The sequence below is a fragment of the Cygnus atratus genome, chromosome 20 (assembly GCF_013377495.2).
Source record: "Cygnus atratus isolate AKBS03 ecotype Queensland, Australia chromosome 20, CAtr_DNAZoo_HiC_assembly, whole genome shotgun sequence".
Lineage (NCBI taxonomy): Eukaryota > Metazoa > Chordata > Aves > Anseriformes > Anatidae > Cygnus > Cygnus atratus.
Window position 1 is genome coordinate 8,719,674 of NC_066381.1, and position 17,783 is coordinate 8,737,456.

Below are 17,783 nucleotides of genomic sequence, written 5' to 3' on the forward strand. Positions count from 1 at the left end.
GTGGGAGTGTAAGAACACAAGATTATTGCCCTGACAGCGTGTTGCCATTTTAAGTAGCAGAACTGTTAATTTTCTTGTCAATACAGCTATGCCAGCAGTATGTATATGGAACGTACTATCAATGGAGTAATACAGGCTTTAATATCTACTGATTTTAGGGCTGCATGTTGTGTGAAAGGGAACGGGGGATTGCTAACTTAAGACAGTTGGTGTAACTTCTAAGGGTAAATTGGTTCAGAGTAGTACTCTGTATTTAATCCATCTGGAAACAAAGCAATTAGGAGCTCTGGCTTTCAAAAGGAGGAGTTTTAAATAATTTGCTATTTTAATTGTGCAGCACCTTCCTCTAAAAGTAGAAATAGAATATAGTAGAAATATTAGGTGGTGAACTCTCTATATTGAATTTTACATTAATGTATATCTACTTTCCATGTTCCATGTACTTTAATTACATTTCTTGATTATGGTAAAACTTATTCTTTTAGTGATTCAAAGAAATTAAAAGTTTAAAAAAAAACAACAAAAAAAATCCTCTTCTGCTTTAGTGCCTGGATTTGCAGGCAGCAGAGAATAGACTCAGTAAGTATTTTAAAATTGTTCATAATTAATTGCTCGTTTTAAATGTGTGTGTACTGTGAGATTGCTGGGAATGCAATTACATGCTTAGAGAACAATGCTCCCGGGCCCACCCATGTGCCGCTGAGCTCTTGTTGATGCTTGCAGTATTGTCTCTGCCATCAAGGGCCAACGGGCAGGAATTGATGGCATGTAGGCACCTGTTCATACAGTGCCTGAACTGCTTCAGCTGTGACACAGGTGCATCGTTCTTAAATATAGCCCTCCACATAGTGCATACAACTATTTCATATCAAGCTGCTCATAAGCGCAGCCTGTTAGCTGGGCAAATCGCTCACAGAAGTAGTTATGCAATAGATGCAGAATAGGGATGACTCTGGCCTGGGTAGCTGTTTTTCCAGGGTTGAAAACTGTCATTTGTCTGGATTCTTCAGAGCATCTCATGCCAGCCACCATGTGGAGTGAGATGGATTCAAGTTCCAGGAGAGATCTTGGGGTTACTGAGAAGACAGTAGTTGGAACTAGAAGTTTTGTTTAAAGTGGAGTTTACAGTCTAAAGCAGTCTCCCTTTGGGGGCACATTACTGCCCCTGCTTTATATCCGTTCACATCTGATTTGGATTTTGTGGGTCACCAGAATGTTCATTGGCAGAACATTCTTGCTGAAAACATCGTGGTCTAGGAGGGAAAGGTCAATTTTGTTAGTTTGATCATAGGCTTTTTATTGCTATTTCTGTGATTCAAGAACTTCTTATATATAGTACAAAGGATCTAACATTATCTGCTGCGTCGGCTCCTAGTTTAATTCTGCCCCCTTGGATGTCGCAAGCAGTAAATGTAAAATTTGACTTGGCTTTTTGGGAAACAATCCTCTGTCTGCAAATTGGCAGTGAGCTAAGGGCTGGCACAGAGCAGGTCTTCAGCACAGAAATGTGGAAGCAGGCCACTCTTCCAAGAATCCTTTTTATTCTGACACTTTCAAAACAAGTCTGCTGGCTTTTTTTCCCAAAGTCCATTAAAGGTTTTTCACAATTCTTTAAAAACACCACTTTAAAAATAGTAATCACGATGTGGTTCTGTAGGAAATAAAACTTATGATTAACGACTCCAGATACTGGTTTTAGCAGCACACAGTTGGTTTTTTTTTAGCCTTATGTTTTCTTTTATACTGCTCCTACGTTAAAATACAAATGGCACGAATCACCTAATTGCCAGAAGAAGATGACTGCGGGTAACTTGTCAGGAATTTCTTGTTTGTACATCTTGGAGAGGTCCATCCGCTGCTGCAGAGCGACATGAATGAGCTGGCAGCAGAGACACTAGGTGGAGCGCTCGGCTGGAGCCGCGCTGCTCGTGCCATCTTTGCGCAGCGCTCCGCGTGATCTGCTTTCGGTTCCCCAAACGGATCGCAAAAGATGCGACCGAGGCGCAGAAAATCAGCTTAGAATTAATGCCTATCAAACTGCCTCGTGTGAAAACTGGCTGATAAATTTCCTTTCTGGATATGGTCTGTTAAAATCTGCAGTGCAGGGGGATGAATGGAAGCAAATTCCTTACAGGTCAAAAGTGCAGAGCGGGTTTTGGCTGTCTGCAGTTGTTTGTGTTTTTGTTTTTTAAATGTGGATCTCTGCTTGCTTGCTGGTAGAGCCAAGTGGAGCAACTGCTGGGGAGGCTTTCGTTGGTAGCTGGATTGCAGACTAGCACAAACAGGAAATGTGAGGTACAATAGGAATGCTTTCTGCGCGGAGGTCAGAAGAGTTTGGATTTTTTCAGCACTGCAATGTGTGGGTCTGTCACTGAATTCCTCCTGGGGTGTCCTGTAGCAGAGTGAAGGAGCACGGCAATGATTTCAGGCCGTGAAAAAGAACAGAAAACTGCCCTTAAAAAGAAGGGAATTGCAAAGACAGTGTCTTCATTGACAGGGCTGGCTTTAGAGAGCCAGTTTGGGTTTATCTGGGCTTGAGGGTTCAATGTCTTGCTTTTGTCCTGAATTGGTTCCAGGGTTTGGCTTTGGCGAGAGGTCACATTCTGGCCTCCCAAAAGCACGGTAGTTTGCAGCTGAAATGACTCGCGTTTTGGCCCTGTCCGAACTGAGTTTGGGTTAGAAACTGAGCATTTAAAATCCAGACAGCTCGTGCAATAATGAGCTCATTAAAAAAAAAAAAAAAAAAAAAACTGTTGTTGGTGTTGATCTTTTTTAAAAAACAAACAAAAAAAACCAAATACACCACCTTTCTTTCTTGCCAGGACTACTGAAAGCTTTTTAAAATTAAGCTTGATTTTTTTTAGCTATCCAGTTCCAGAAGCTAAGCTTGTAAGGAGACTAATGATAAAATCGCAAAAGCGGTTCTAAAAAGGAAAACTCACAAAACAGGTCTTACTCAGTTTTGTGAAGTAGATGTAATTTCAAAATCTACAGAACATACTTTAATTCCACCCCCCCACACCCCCCCCCCCATTTATTTGCTACTTTAATACAGGAATATTTTCTTAGTGATTGTCAACTTCAGGAGAAATTTTGCTTTTTTCTTGTGGATCGTTCAAAACGACTGTGAATAATTCATAAAATTATGGGGTCTGTGTGTAAAGGAAAAAGGGAGAAACAAGAGCTGAGCTGCCCCAGCCAGGTTTGTCGGGCACAGCAGCGCTCCCCTTCCCAGTGCTGAATTATTTTTGCTAAGTGAGGTGTTCATTTCCAGTCCACGCTGTTCTTCGATTCACATGTCAACCTGCAAGCCTATAGCAAATGAAATAAAAAATGGTTTTGTCTAAAATCTGTGATCAGATTACTGCTATTGAGTTAAGGCAATTGAAAGCAAAATACATGGTGGGTGCAGAAGACAGAAATTAGTTGTAAAGCTGAAGTGGAGCCTGTTGGTGTGAGGATCGCATGTGACTCTTACTCTTTCATTTGTTTCCTCCATCTCTTTAAACCAACTTCCTCCAGCTGTCCTAAGCTTTTTACAATGAACTGAAACATCCTGGAGTACTTGAATCAACACAACTTAAAAATCACTTTTGCTGACTGTCCCTTGATGGGAGCTCCTGCTTACAGTTCACACGGGCTCTGTTCTGCTCAAACTGCAGCATTTACATTAATAACGCGCTGATGAACTGGAAGAGCCCAACGCATTAACCAGGACGCTGCTGCCAGATTAGTTGAGCAACCTGGGAGTTTCTTAAGTCTCCCGGTGGCTTCCTCGTGTTTAAAATGTCTGAGATGAAAAACGGCATTTTCTTGGTGACTCAGGAGCAGCCCCTGCCCTGCTGTGAGGGTGGCAGGGGCTGGTGGAGCAGCTGGAAGCAATAACCTCCCGCACTGCCCCACCGTGAGCTGCCGGGCCGTGTGAGTCAGAACCCGAAGCGGTGGGGCTGCGAGTTCCTTATATGGCCCCCAGCGCCGCTGGAAGCGGTGCACGCCAGGATCTGGACAGTTTATCTAAAGCTGGAACTGTGGTAATAAACAGCTAACGTGAAGCTCCTCCATCTGTGCAGGATTAGCTACCTTACTGTGGCTTTTCAGAAGTCTGCACACTACTGGTGTCATACTAACATTTAAGTTGCGTTGAGCATCTGGGCCAGTGGTAGCGAGCTAAACTTGCACCAAGGGGTTAGTGAGGTGATTGTGCGCCGTGCTCTTCCTTTCAAAGGCTGATGGACTTTACCTTTTGGGTGCTGACACCTTATTTTCATTATTTGCTCTTGATTTCCTTGTCACTGATCCCATCTGATAACTCTGCTGGGAGGTCACGTTCTGCTTTCCTCTCACTCACTCTCTTGGAGTCGCTGCTGGTTTTTTGTTGTGTTTTAATGCTTGGCCTGAACTTTGTGCTTTTCTTGTCTCTGCTTCCTTGAGCCAGGCTGGAGAAAATGATAACAGTGCAAGGCGATCTCTAATTGGAGACGTTAAAGCCAATCATCACTCCTAGTGTCAATTTGAATAGATTCTGTGATTTATTCTTCAGTAATAACAAGTGGGTGGCTAGGGAAGGGCGAGGAGAAAACGCTGACAGATTATTTTTGTCTTCCGTCAGCACCAGAGTATGAACTTGCATTCTTCCAACTGTGCCTCTTCCTGACGTCAGTCTGTTTGATGGCTCCTATAGAAAGTAGTATGACCATAGCCTTATGAAGCGTCTGCTTTTCATGTTACTCCTCAAAGCAGCAACATGGCCCTGTTATGCATTCAGTGGTACCACGTGCCTGCTCCCCTGGTGGTTCTTCTTCACTTGTATTTGGAGCTTGTGGCTCATCGTTTGGAATTTCCATCAGCTCTGCACTGGGGCAAGGCTCGACTGAAGTGGGAATGGAAACTTGCGAACAGACACATGACTGTAAAATGAATATGTTGCCTGAAATGCCACGGCGGTGTGCTAAAGCTAGCCCTGACCGCCTGATGGATGGCTATGTCACTTGAGGATGCTCTAGTTATGGGATCCTTCTTCGTTCTGAGACCCTTTTTACATCCTGTGCTGCGTACCAGGCAATATATAAAATCACGAGGCACTTTAATCTTGTAACACAGACAGACAGGCTAGATTGACATATTTTCTAGCTGCCTCTAGGTCCAGTCTTTCTCTCGTAATTGCAGAGCAGTTTTCTTGGTGGGTAGTTGTCCACTGCTCCCGGAGATGAAAAGATGCTGTAACTTGGTGTTACTTTCTACAGAGGTGTAATGACTTTGTAGATAAGTATGAGATGAGTCGCAGCCCGGGGCAACGCTTGCAGGATGTTTCCCATGAGAAGCAAGCTTTTGTTTTTCTAATTTATCTTAATCAAATATAGAATGACATGTTTTCCCCCCTGTGGAAGGGCTGAGTCTTGAACCTGGTATGAAAAGCTCTGTATCCATGGAGGAAAACAGATTTTTAGTACATTAAGTTCAGCAATGAGTTCAGAGTAGTGTTTTTCTTGCTGGCAGACGTATCACTTTTCTTTGTGAAATATTTCTAAATTAGAAGCAGCCTAAAGTTATATCTTTCCCCAAATAAAAAAGGTTAAAATTAGATGTCGTTCTTGTGCTCGTATCACTTGGGCAGGATGGCTGTTCTGTGAAGAGGCACGTGAGAGAAGAACACTTGGTAAGGAGTTTGTTTGCAGCTATGGTTTTGTTCACAGTCTAGATGCACAGAATGGTTAATAACGTGAAATGTGATTCACTTTTAATTGGATATTCAGTCGTTTTTCCTTATGGTAAAGACTTTTGTGCTATAAATATAATGCAAATCAACATGTTTGTAAGGATTTTAACTTCAACTTGCAGTGATGAGTTTCCAAGTGTGATTTATAAATAAAAGATTATGTTTTCTAGACATGTCATAACACAGCATTTAAAGTAACTTGTTTCTAAGGATTAGCAGTGTCTGTTCGAACTTGGGTGACTTCAGTCAGGAAACTGAAAATTCTCTGAAGGCCTTTGAGTTCAAGAGTTTGAGGTTGTCTTCTCAAAGACTTTACAGTTGTGTAGATAGGGATTTCCAAACTCCCCTAAATTACTATTGCTAAAATATAGATTTATGTTGAGTTGATCTCGATGACCAACTCTTGTCTCGTTTGATTTGTAAATTGTACAGATATTTCTAACAAATCACATTCCAGCCTAACCACAGGCTCCTTCTGGTCATCAGTAGAGGCAAGCAAATGTTTCTCGCCCGAGTCAGCAGAATGTTTCTCAATTTCTTCTGTGTTAGCCCTTGGTGGTGCCTCCTGCAATTAAAAAAAAAATCATTGGAAAAGGGTGAGGAAAAGACAGTTGGTGTTCAAGGATCTTACATGCCTTGAATTTCAGCGACTCTTCCTGGTTTGGCAAGCAGCATGTCTACTAAATCGGCTGGTTTTATATTTGATGTCTGGTATGAGAGGGTTTGAAGTAGTTTCACAAAGCTATTTTTAAAGGTAGAGGTGCAGTTGGAGTCCAAGAGGAGATATCTTAAAGGTTTCTCTGAAGTGTTGAAATAAACTGAGTTATTGCAAAGAGGTAACACACGGACCATTACCTGCAGCTCCATGTGGAGGAGGAGGCAGACAGGGTGGGGAGGTATTGTTTGAAGAGGGTTAAAAAAATTATGAGAATGAATCCTTCTGGCCCAGGGAGGAGTGTAAAGAAAACTGAGTGCATTTTGAGTGGGATTTTTGCAAAGATGGCACCTGGAGCCTGCTTGAAGTTGGTTCCCTGTTCCTTTCAGAGTTTATGTTTAGCAATAGCAATGGTTTAAAACAAAATGGCACCTCTCTTATGAAACACCCAGTGGCCCTCCCACTCTTTCCCCCTCCCTGCACCCATGGTCCTGCTTAGCCAACCATTGTTTTGTGAGGTGCTTGGTAACCAGCTTTGTGAAAGCATGATGCTCGATGTGAGCTTTCAGAGCAGAGCTAGAACAAAAGCAGATGTCAGAGATGTTGCGTGCAGCCTGCCAAGCTGTGCGATGTTGTCCGTTCGACTAGCAGGACAGCTGGGCTCTGCTGCGAGAGGAGGACACGGGATTGTTCTGCTCTCCTTTGGCTCTCTGAATTCTAATACTCCACACTTCATCACTCTTAATGAACTGTTTATGGTTTATTTCTCATTCCAGTTAAAATGTGGCTTCTGTGGGTTCCATAACTCCAACTTTTTTCCATTATAGAACTGTTTACATTGCAGTGGAAGAATTATGTTCAGTTGGCGTAGTCTTCAGGTGGCTCGCTGGCCATTTACAGCAGCTTTGTGAAATGCCTTTTTTTCCGTTGGCTGCTCCTTGTACAATTTTTCCTTTTGCAGATGTTCGTTGAGGACTGGGAGAGCTCTCCTAACAGGAGGTGACACTTGGAGGCTGTGAAGCCATCCAAGGATGGCAACTCTGTTGGGAGGAGCTGCTCATGGCAAGAAGCTCCTACAAAAGCATGCTGGTCATGCACAGCGGTCTCCTGGTAGGCATTTTGTCTTCGCAGTCTCCTGGGAGTGCAGTGGCTTCCCTGCACTGCCTGCGTGCAGCTTGAGAAGGGCTGGTAATGGTGTCAGTGAAACCTTGCGAAGAGGGTGGGGGCCTCGCTACAGTACCGATTATATTTGTCTCTTACTATTATAAAACTGAAACTAACAGTCTCCCATCACAGCTGGCTGTAGTTACGCTGTAGTGTGGTTGATCTTCCAAATTTTGTAGAACTGAAAATCATACTTCTTGATTCACACGCCGTACCTCACTGCCTTGGCAGCAAGCTTACCCTTACTCGCAAGGGAACATAGGAAATGGTCATTTACAAGTCAAGTACGTGGGGATTTCCTCCATGCAAATTTCATATTCAAGAGGTTTTTATTGAAAATTTATGCAGGTGAAAACCGTGACTTAGGGAAGAAGGCTTGAGCGACCTTTTTGTCCCAAGTTAGCTGTCAGGTCGGGGAGGGGAACGGGATGGAACTGAACTCCCCGAGTTTGTGTGGTGCAGAAAGAGGTTCCCAGGCTCACCAGAAATGTACTTTGTAATTTCAGGGAAGTTTCAATTCTCTCTTTGCCTCTGTCCTCCATGAGTAAAACAGAGATACATTATTTGTTTAGATCTGAAACGGGGGGGGACAGGGAGTGCCTTGCAGCTGTTACCAAAAAGGAGGCCACTGCCGTTGCGGCCTAGCGAAATGGCTCTAGCACATGTTACCTGTCACTTGTTCATCCCTCCTTCTATATCAACATCGCTTTTTGTGTATCAAGTTCTGGATCTCTTCTTTTTCAATTTTACTTTAATGAACCTTTGATTATTTTTATTTGGGATAGACTGTGCCTCATTTTTCAGCTCGATAGGTAGGTTCTATCGTGAGTATTCACAGAAGTAGGCCTAAAACCACTTCTTGAATTAGTCTCCTATAAAGTAACAAGGAATAAAAGAATTTGCTTGGTATCAGAGCAGCTTTTCTTTTACCAATTGCATGCCAGATGACTGGTTTTATTTTTGAATTGTGTACATGTGACAACAGTAGTCACAGCTGTCATACAGAAAAAGATATCTGGTATTTTTTTCACCATTCTTCGCTGCCATTAAATAAATTGTAGCGTCAGTATAATTATCTAAGTCTTGTGCTCTGGTGTGTACAGTGAGACCTGAAATGTTGACATGAATGAAGGCAATGAAATCCTTCTTCCAAGTAAGTCTAGGAAAGTCAATGAGGCTGCTTCACCTTTTGTGTGAGGCATGGCGCTGTAGAATTTCACCCTTTAATGTGCAAATGAAGCCTGCAGGATCCTCTGAGTCTCTCTTGCTCCTGCATTTCAAAGTGAGCTTTGGGAGCCTTGTGCAGGGTTTTTAGGCAGTGTTTAGGTCAATCATACTTTCTCTTTCCCTCGTTATTCTGTAATAAATCTAGCTTGGGGGAGAGTTATCAGGCTTCCTTATCGATCTAATAAAATGCACGCGACTCATTTAAAGGAAGAAATGTAGAAGAAAATTGTTGACGGTGTGTTCCCAAAAATGATGTCAAAAGCCATCAATTAATAGCAGAAGTTAGTGTAATATATTGAGCATGTAAAGAAAATTTAAGATTTAAATCTGTGATTTTATGAAAAGAGCTTAGTTTATCTTGTTGTTTTTTTTCCTTATTCCCCCAACAGTGTTCCCCCAACCTTTAGCTAAGTGATTTCTTTTAGCTACAACATCTATTACTCAGGCAAGAAACTATCGAATTGCTTCTGACTTCTTTTGTATTAAAATAATAGCAATCCTTTTAGATTGTAGCATTATGTAGCAGTTCAGTTCCTGAATCGATTTTGATGCTGGTTTTGTTTGGAGGTTTGTCCAAAAAATCTTTTACTGTTAGTTGGAGACAAGAAGTAATTCATTTATGTGGCATTTAAATAACATTACAGTTTTGAATTACATTTTAAACTATTTTAGCAAACAGCAATAAGGTCACTTTCTTGTATACATAGAAAAACCAGCACAAGTTAAGTAACAGATTTTTGGAGAAAGATCCAAAAGTTACAAAGGTCCACTGGAAGATGTGATAAGGTCTAGGCGTTCCAAAAAAAAATTTAACATGGAATTTAAATCGTACTCTAAAAACAACAGTAGGGAAAACACCTGCTCTAATAAAGTTGCAGGCCATAAATACCTTGAAGAGACCATTTTAAAGTTTTGAAAATTTTCTGGTTTTCAGAAATAAGAATTCTTATTTTGCCTTAGCAATGTCATACTAGTGCAGAATGGCATGGCAAGAACTGAAAGACTCCTTAATGTTAACTGTTGAAAAGACGGATTTTTTTTTAAGAGTATTAATAAACTCAAATTACACTTCAGATTGTCTAGAAAATCTAGTTTATGTATATAACTGTGTTAATGGCCAAAGTGAGAAACGGTAAGTTTTAGCCTTGGTCCTTTATGTCAGGGATGAGTGTGTTTATTTTAATTTTTATTACTACTAACATAAAATGCATTTGAAACTACCTTTGTTTTTTTTCAGGGTCCACACATAGCATCAGTTACTCTTGCTGCTTATGAATGTAACTCAGTTAATTTTCCTGAGCCTCCTTACCCGGATCAAATTATCTGCCCAGATGAGGAGGCGACTGATGGATCCATCTCTCTCTGGGCTATCATCTCAAAAGTCAGGCTGGAGGCCTGCATGTGGGTAAGCTTTGCTTTATAAAACTTAAGGAATTTTAATTTATGTACTTAATTTCTGTGCTCAGCAATACACAAAAATCGCTGAATTGAGCAAAATAATGATGGCTTACACTGCCAACAGTAACATATCTGCAATAATAAATAGTTACTTTCCTCCCTATCAGCCTTCTCTGTACTAGCTGTATGGTATTAATCTCCTGTAGTATTAATCTCCTATTAAAGTAATAGGTTATTACAGGATTGTCTTCTGTCAACTGTGGTGTTGACTCTTTTTCTACATTATAGCAGAAAATACTTGTGTGCTTCAAAGCTGTTGATGCAAAAGGTAAGTTTTAGAGGGGGTATCTGCATTGGAAGTGGTCTTGCAGCTGTCAGGTCTTACACTGAATGCAGTTGAGCAATAAATTTCACTAATTTTGAGCCTATGACTTGAATGAATTTGCAGTTATTCCTATAAAGGACTCAGACCCTAATATCATAGCTGAGACATTTTTCTGGGTTGCATCAATAAAATAGATTAAATATAGTGCTATGTCGCAAAATCTTGTATATTATTTTTGTTTCTCTGCCTGTTCCCATCATGGCAAACTCTTTGCTTCAAACAGGAAAAGCAGGTTAGTTTTTAAGTGAATCAAGGTCTTAGGAAATGCTGTCATCAGAACTTCCTTTCTGTTTTCCTTTCATTCCTTTTGCAGCTTTTTTTTTTTTTAAGCTTGATTTTTGGAGGATTTTGGTCAGTTGTTTTTTTCATTATGGGTAGGTGATTTGGAATTGCAGTTTATACAGATGCATCTGCTGTGAACTGCATGCCAAATGAACTTTATTTTACTACTGGCTTCCTGTTCTGATTTAATTATTAAATTTTTGGTTTTCCAGTTCAAATGTACAGAGAGGAAATTCTGAAAATACACAGTATCTGATGTCTGCCCTAGTATTCCCAAATACCTTCCAATGACATGAAAAGATACCTTAAGGCAACTTCAGTCACTAACAGCTTTTAAAATTATCAGCAGTTTTGCTGCCTAAAAAAGTTACATTTAGGTTGTACACATTATAGACTAAAGTAGCATACAGCAGTACCAATGTCAAAATAACAACGGAGAAAGTGGAGTTACAGCCCTCTCAAGAAGCAAAGTATGTTTTAAATGTCAGTCTCTCAAATGAGTGGACAGATTTGCCTGAATGCTTGATAAGTAGCTGGAAGTACAAGTACTTATAAGACCATAAATATAAGCTTTTTTCCTTTTTTATTTTGCTGCTGGTTCCCTTCTGCTTAAGTTTGTTTAATGAAGACTAGAGTAATAAAAATGGCATTTACAATTACGTTTCTAGGGTTGCAAAATAAAAATGTAACTCGGGGTAAACATGCATTGCTTAATCTTCAGCATTTAAAATAACTGAACTATGAGGAGAATTAACTAGTTTAGAAATGAGTGAGTAGAGCTGCAAACACTGAAATCTTGCGTCCTTCTGAGCAGCCAGGCTGGAGAACAAATGGTATCTTCAGTCTCATGTGAGCAGCATTTCTTGGTTCAGGCTAGGGAAAGGACAAGGAAATAGGACCATGCCAGAACGTTTTGCATCCCCCTCTTCCCCGCCTTTCTTTCTTCTCGCCTTCAAATTCACTGTCAGCTACCTTTTCACTGAACTCTGTCTCCATGAGATTTTCCCTTGGGAGCATCCTCTGTCTACCAGTGGTGTCTAGTGTAATGTTATGCTTTCTTGGAATGTTTCATGAGTACATAAACATTGCTTGCTAATTTCCTGTAAGCCAAATCAAGTTGGCAACTGCTGCTGCTTCTTCCAATATGTTTCTTTTGTCCTAATTCCAGTTCACGTTTTATGGAAGCTGTTGAAGAAAATTACTCTCAATTCTGTCTCTCTTAAAAACAAATTCTACTTAGCTGGAAAGTAACAGTGACTTCCAGAAAACAAAGCAAGCTATTTTATTTTTTTTTCAACTCAGAACCTTACTGAAAATTTTTGAATTGAATAGCTTTTCACCTTTTAAAGTGAAATCAGGAATAGTAAGTATAATTCCTGATTTGGGTATGATTGAATGAACTCGCAACATTTTTTTTTAATGAAACCAGCAACTTTTAATTGGATCTAAAATGTGAACTTATGATAAATGCTGGGTAATTGGAAAGAAAAGGAATTACTGGATGTGTACAGATGTGCTTGCACCAAGAGCCTGTTTCTTTTAGACTTGTAAAGTGAAATGATGTTGAAAGGCTCCGAAGTGAAACCTGGCCAATCTGCTTGATTGTTTGGAGGGAGACAGGAGGGTGGTAGGAATACAAGTTTTCATGTAAAATGTTGAAAGCAGGACGGTCCCACTGGGGACTCTGCAGGCCTCTGACTATAAAGCTGTCCAGGCTAGGTATCCTGCAAGGCTTGAGTGCAGGGATTTATCTGCACAAGGGATTTGATTCAGATCACAAAAACATCAGCAGCTGTTTCAGCCAACTTAAACCAGGTACAGCTTTTTCCAGAGATTAAAATCATTACTAGTCCCCTGCATGTCAGTGATAGCCATTTCTGCAGATAATAAGTGTTACTGGGATTAAATATCACTGTATCTAAGGAATTATTAGGTGAAATGAAAATGATGCTTTTTTTAAATCGCTATAAAAATCGGCTCCACGAGTCCTGGCCTGCAGAAGGACTCTCAAAAACAATCTGCTAGGTGTATGCCAGTTTTCACAGCCTTCCATCCCACAGGGACAAGGAATTCAATAGTGCCATACATTTTTAATGTGTTGCAGCTTTTTTCTTTTTCTTTTTTTTTTTACAAGAAATGAGGGGAAAGAATAAAATTGTTTAATTGCTCAGGATTAGCAGAACAGGCAGTCTGTGTCCTAGCCAAGATGAAAATCTGTTTAAAAGACTCTTTCTAGTGGAGTAATTTCCCGGTTTCCTTTTCTGAATATACTTGTGTAAAAGAATTTTGATCAGCATTTACCTTTTTGATAGGTTGTTAGTAAAATTGCGTTCAATGTTAAATTGTGAAAATGGAGAACTAATGTTACAAAAAGAAGGTAAATAGTTACTGGTTTGTATCCCTTAATTGCTTGCTTTTTTTTTTAAATGCACTTAAGGAACCTATCTCAGGCAGACATGAAATCATATGATTTTGCTGCACTTCTGAAATGTTTTGTAATGAGCATGTGACTTATCCAATTTAAAGAAAGTTCATGTCCAGTACACGCATGCGAACCTCTTCCTTGGTTAACAAAATGAAGCCAAGGCGAATTGGCAGAGCCTGGAGAAGCAATGTGACTTTTTGTTCTTGCATCACCCTGAGAACATAACCTCAAGTTAATTTTTCTGAAACGTTGTTGCTACTGTTTGCAGGCTTATCTTCCCTTGTGCCAGAAACCGGCAGATTAATGAAGTTCAGCTTGTTGTGCTCGTTTAAATTTTTTTCTTCAGTGGAAAACAAGGCGTAAACAAGTGAGGCTGTGTACTTTATATGCTCAAACTGCGACTTGAACAGTTTGGGTAACTGCAGAGAACAGCGGTATTTAAAACCACAACCTGTTGATTTGGAATATCCACAGAAGCTGGAATTCTCCCTTGCATGCAGCTGCATCTAGAGCGAGAACAAAGGAAATTGAAAAGCTTTTACATAGCTTCAAAGGAATAGAAAAGCGTTTGTTACTACTGACCCTAAGAAAGAAAAGCCATCTGCGTGCTGCTAAGTTTTAGCACTTTTCCAATGAGCTGCCCAACTATTGTGCTATTACCTGTCCTATATTTAAACTATTCTGAGTTTAATCCAAGTTCCTGTTTCATCAGCCTATGTTTATCCATATGTTCAATCTTAGTTGTCTCTTTCCTATTCTTTTTTTCTTTGGTTAATGATGCATTGACCCACAAGACTGAAATGAGTCATTTGATGTCCTGAGAAAACAAATATAATTCTCATGTGGTCAGAAAGGAGCCATGCTTTCATCTCCGCTTCTCTTGGCTTTCTTCATTCCATCTTAAGGAAAGAGGAAACTCGAGCTCAAGCTTTGCTTAACCTTATTTTCCTTGCTCGTAGCGGCAGTAAAACCCGAGCCTGTTTTCTAATAAACACTCGCACAAAGTCTCATGACTTTGTAAACTGCATGACGGCACAGGGGAGGAGTTCCCAGATTATTCCGAGGGCCGTGCAGGAGCAAGGGCTGTCACATGCCGGCAAATGTGTCTGGCATCGTGCGGCGGGGTGAGATGGCAGCGCTGTGCTGAGTCAGGGACCGGGGCAGGCAGCAGGCTGCAGCCTGCCTGGCTCTGGCTCCGGCCGCAGCACAGTGACGGGGCTGCAGCCTCCCTGCTGCATGTCCCGGGCCGCGGAGCTGCGCTGCCGCTGGGCAGCACGCCACTTCGCGGGGCCCCAGGGATGCACAGATCTCGTAGTTTGACCTTGCAGGCCACAGCTTGGGAACCGCTGGCCTGCTGCGTGGTAGTCTGCCTTGAGAGAAGCTGAATTTCCCTAAGCTAGGGAAGGAGGAAAGTGGGGTCTCAAAGCAACGGTTTTGTATGTGAAATCAGGAGGGATCTGTCCTGGTGGATAAAAACAACCATCTCAAGGCAGCTGGTCTCCGCAGTTCTGGAATAACACAGCACATATCTCTGGCTTCTAATCTTTTGAAATGTCTAAGGGCTTGTGTGTATCACATGTTTCCTATTTAAGAGCAAACAAAAAAATAAATCGGGATTATTCTTTTCCCAGGGTGCTGGCACAGCAATTGGAGAGCTACCTCCATATTTTATGGCGAGGGCGGCCCGACTCTCTGGTGCTGAACCTGATGATGAAGAGTACCAGGAATTTGAGGAGATGCTGGAACATGCAGAGACTGCACAAGTAAGAACAGTGCAAAACAACAAAATTAATAAAACACAGAACAACTAGATGGAGTAAATAACCATTCCAATTAAATGGGTATGGGCCAAAAATCCGTTGGTGCAAATTCACAAGGGACTTCCCAGGGGTGGAAGAAGATTCTCCACCGGGTAGAGATACCTCTGGCAGCAGGAGGATGAGAACGGAGCTTGTTGAAGCACATACAGTAGTGCAGCCAAAGTATTTGCTACAAATACTGCTTTTATTTAGAGTTTCTAAAACAGCACAATAAAGGTAGGGAGAAAGTAGGCTAACAGATCAGTGATAGAGGAGGTGCTATAACGACTACGATTGTGGAATTGCTACATTTAAAACCTCCCTGGGCCAGATGATTTTCAGTCAGTTTATCCCCACAGGATGATACTTGTCTGCCTTGCCACTAACAGCCTCAAGGGCCAGTGCATGACCCATTCATCAGCCTAAGGGAGCATATTTTTACTGGTGTGAAAATGCAGCCAAACTGCTCTGAATCCCTGTTTGTTACTCTTGTAACTTATTTTCGTGATAGATTAAATACTGCTTGTGTTACAGCATAGTTTGCAACTGATGCTGTACGTGAGTCAGATGTTACAGGTGATAATTTTTCATTCAGGTAAGGAGTTTGCATCTTCTTCAGAAGCTATTAATAATGACTTAAAAGAAATCTAATGTTTTTTTTTTTTTTTCAAACTTCTTGCCACTGATTTTCTTTGCTGTATTACTCCTTCTTATCCGGATATTTTGTCTGTCAAAACCACTAGGTAGAAACAGGTCATGAGACTGTCATTATACAAACAGCAGAAGCTATTTACTACTCACAGTTGTCTTGGGTACTTCCTTGATACAAATAAATACTTCTTCCTGCTACCCCCATGCTCCCTCAAATCATGGATGAAGCTTTTGGAAATACCGAGTGCAATCTAGTAATACTAACAGGAATCCCTGTGTTTTATGAGAGCCTCCCTCTGCTAAAAAGTTCCAAAGTTTTTTTTTCTGCTATTGTAAGTAGTAAACTCTTCTATTTCTTTAAAGATACAGTGGCAAAAAAAAAATCTGCTTTGGTCTTTACCCTACTGTCAGTCTTTGCTTTGCAAAGTAATCCCTAGCTGCAAAAAAACAAAAGTCAAACACATGGCTCGAGTGCTGAAATGCTATCTCTGTTTACTGAAACTCTCCCAGCAAATTATATGCATGTAAAATTCTGAGAGCAGCCAGAGCTGCTTTCCAGAACGCACAGTAAGATTAAGATTCTTGGGCAGAAAAAGAACATTTTTTGCTAGAGAGCATTTTGTCAGGACAGGCCAAAATATAGCTAGCTGCATTGACTGCCCTTAGTAAATGAATGGCATTGTGTAATGAGTTAAGGAAAATGATGGTGTTATTTACCAGTACTTTTGATTTTATTTTCTTGGCAATTGAATTTGGATTGAAACATGTTGTTTTGTGGATGAATAGCCAGAAAAAAATTCTTTTAAAACTACACTTGTGGTTTCATTTCTATAAAATTCTCTTAACATGAGGCTTTGACAATCTGATTAAATTGCATTGCACTCATTAAACTGACATTTCTGTTTTTTCCACTTGTTAATATGACTTCCTTTCTGCTTTTGGCTTAAATCCTGTTTTTGCTAGATGTCTGTGGGAGACAGGCCTGCCTTTTCCTATGACCTTGAGTAAATCCCAATTTTAAGCATAGTTTATCACTGTTTGTCCTGGAATTGCAACTTCATGAACTGTTATGAAGTCTACCTTTAAATTGCTTAATACCAGTCGTTATTACCTCCATCAGCTTCTCCCATTCCCCAAGTTTAAGCCTTATGCTTAGGAAAATGGGGGATGTGACAAGTGTCTCATGCCATGGAGACTACCGCAAATGTTTGACATCAAATGACAGAAGCCTTCTTTCAGTATAAAGGTCTCCCTTCATCCAGCCTTTTTTGAAAGGCATGAAATTGGGTGTGTTAGATTTTGAAGAATAGCTTCCCCTTCTACTTCTGCTGAGCTGCTCTATGCCTACAAGGCAAAGCCAAATGGCTTGACGTTTTTGCGTGCGTGTGTTTTGTTTAGAAAGCTTGTTGCTGCTGTTTCTCAAAAACAATGGTAATTTTGAGAAACAGATGAGAATCTTCCATGGTGAGAATAGACTATGAATTTAACATCCAGCCTGAATGATCTGTAAGGGGGGAATGCGCTTGCTAGCTTGGCAGTTCAAAAAACAATAGGAAAAAAAGGAACTTAAAAGGATTAAACGGTTTAAAGTTTTAGTGCCCCATTCAAAATTGCACAGAGTAAAATATTATTTACTTTAGAGAGTCTATTGCTGGATTTTGTGTCACAAATTGCACATCTAAGTGACCTGTCTCCTTGAGCGAGGTTTTGAGAAAACTCATTAGCCTGCGGATGATGTACAAGTCTGCCTCGGACTTTCCATTAGCATACTTCAGAGAAAGCCCCTCATTTTAAAGGAACACTCACTTCTCCTTTCTGTGTGTCTCTGTGCATGCTGGTGAGCCTGTCCTGGTTACATAAAGTCAGCTCCGGAGCTTCTTTTGCCTCGTGGCTGCTCTTGTTAAAATCGGGTGACTTTGCCCTGGAGAAGGAGTGCGGTTTACAAGCAGGGCTCTTTTTTTTTCTCCAAGCTCCACACAATGCAGAGCCCAGCATGCTATAGAAACAGAGCAACTTGGCCCGATTTGTTAACACTTAAGACAGTATTTAGGAATTATACATGTTTAAAATGGCATTCAGTT

At 40.8% G+C, this 17,783-nt stretch overlaps 1 protein-coding gene across 4 annotated transcripts in view; it reads left to right on the top strand.

The window, feature by feature from the left end:
• Positions 1 to 17,783, top strand: part of VMP1 (vacuole membrane protein 1) — a 65,382-nt gene that overhangs the window by 17,049 nt on the left and 30,550 nt on the right. For 2 of the 4 annotated variants that reach the window (XM_035561128.1, XM_035561129.2), the window contains 2 exons: positions 10,000 to 10,167; positions 14,884 to 15,015. In XM_035561128.1, coding sequence (XP_035417021.1) covers positions 10,000 to 10,167; positions 14,884 to 15,015 — 300 coding nt within the window. Of the gene's footprint in view, positions 1 to 7,337; positions 7,482 to 9,999; positions 10,168 to 14,337; positions 14,377 to 14,883; positions 15,016 to 17,783 lie in introns of those variants that run through there. The other 2 variants (XM_035561130.1, XM_050714761.1) reach the window with 2 other exon arrangements.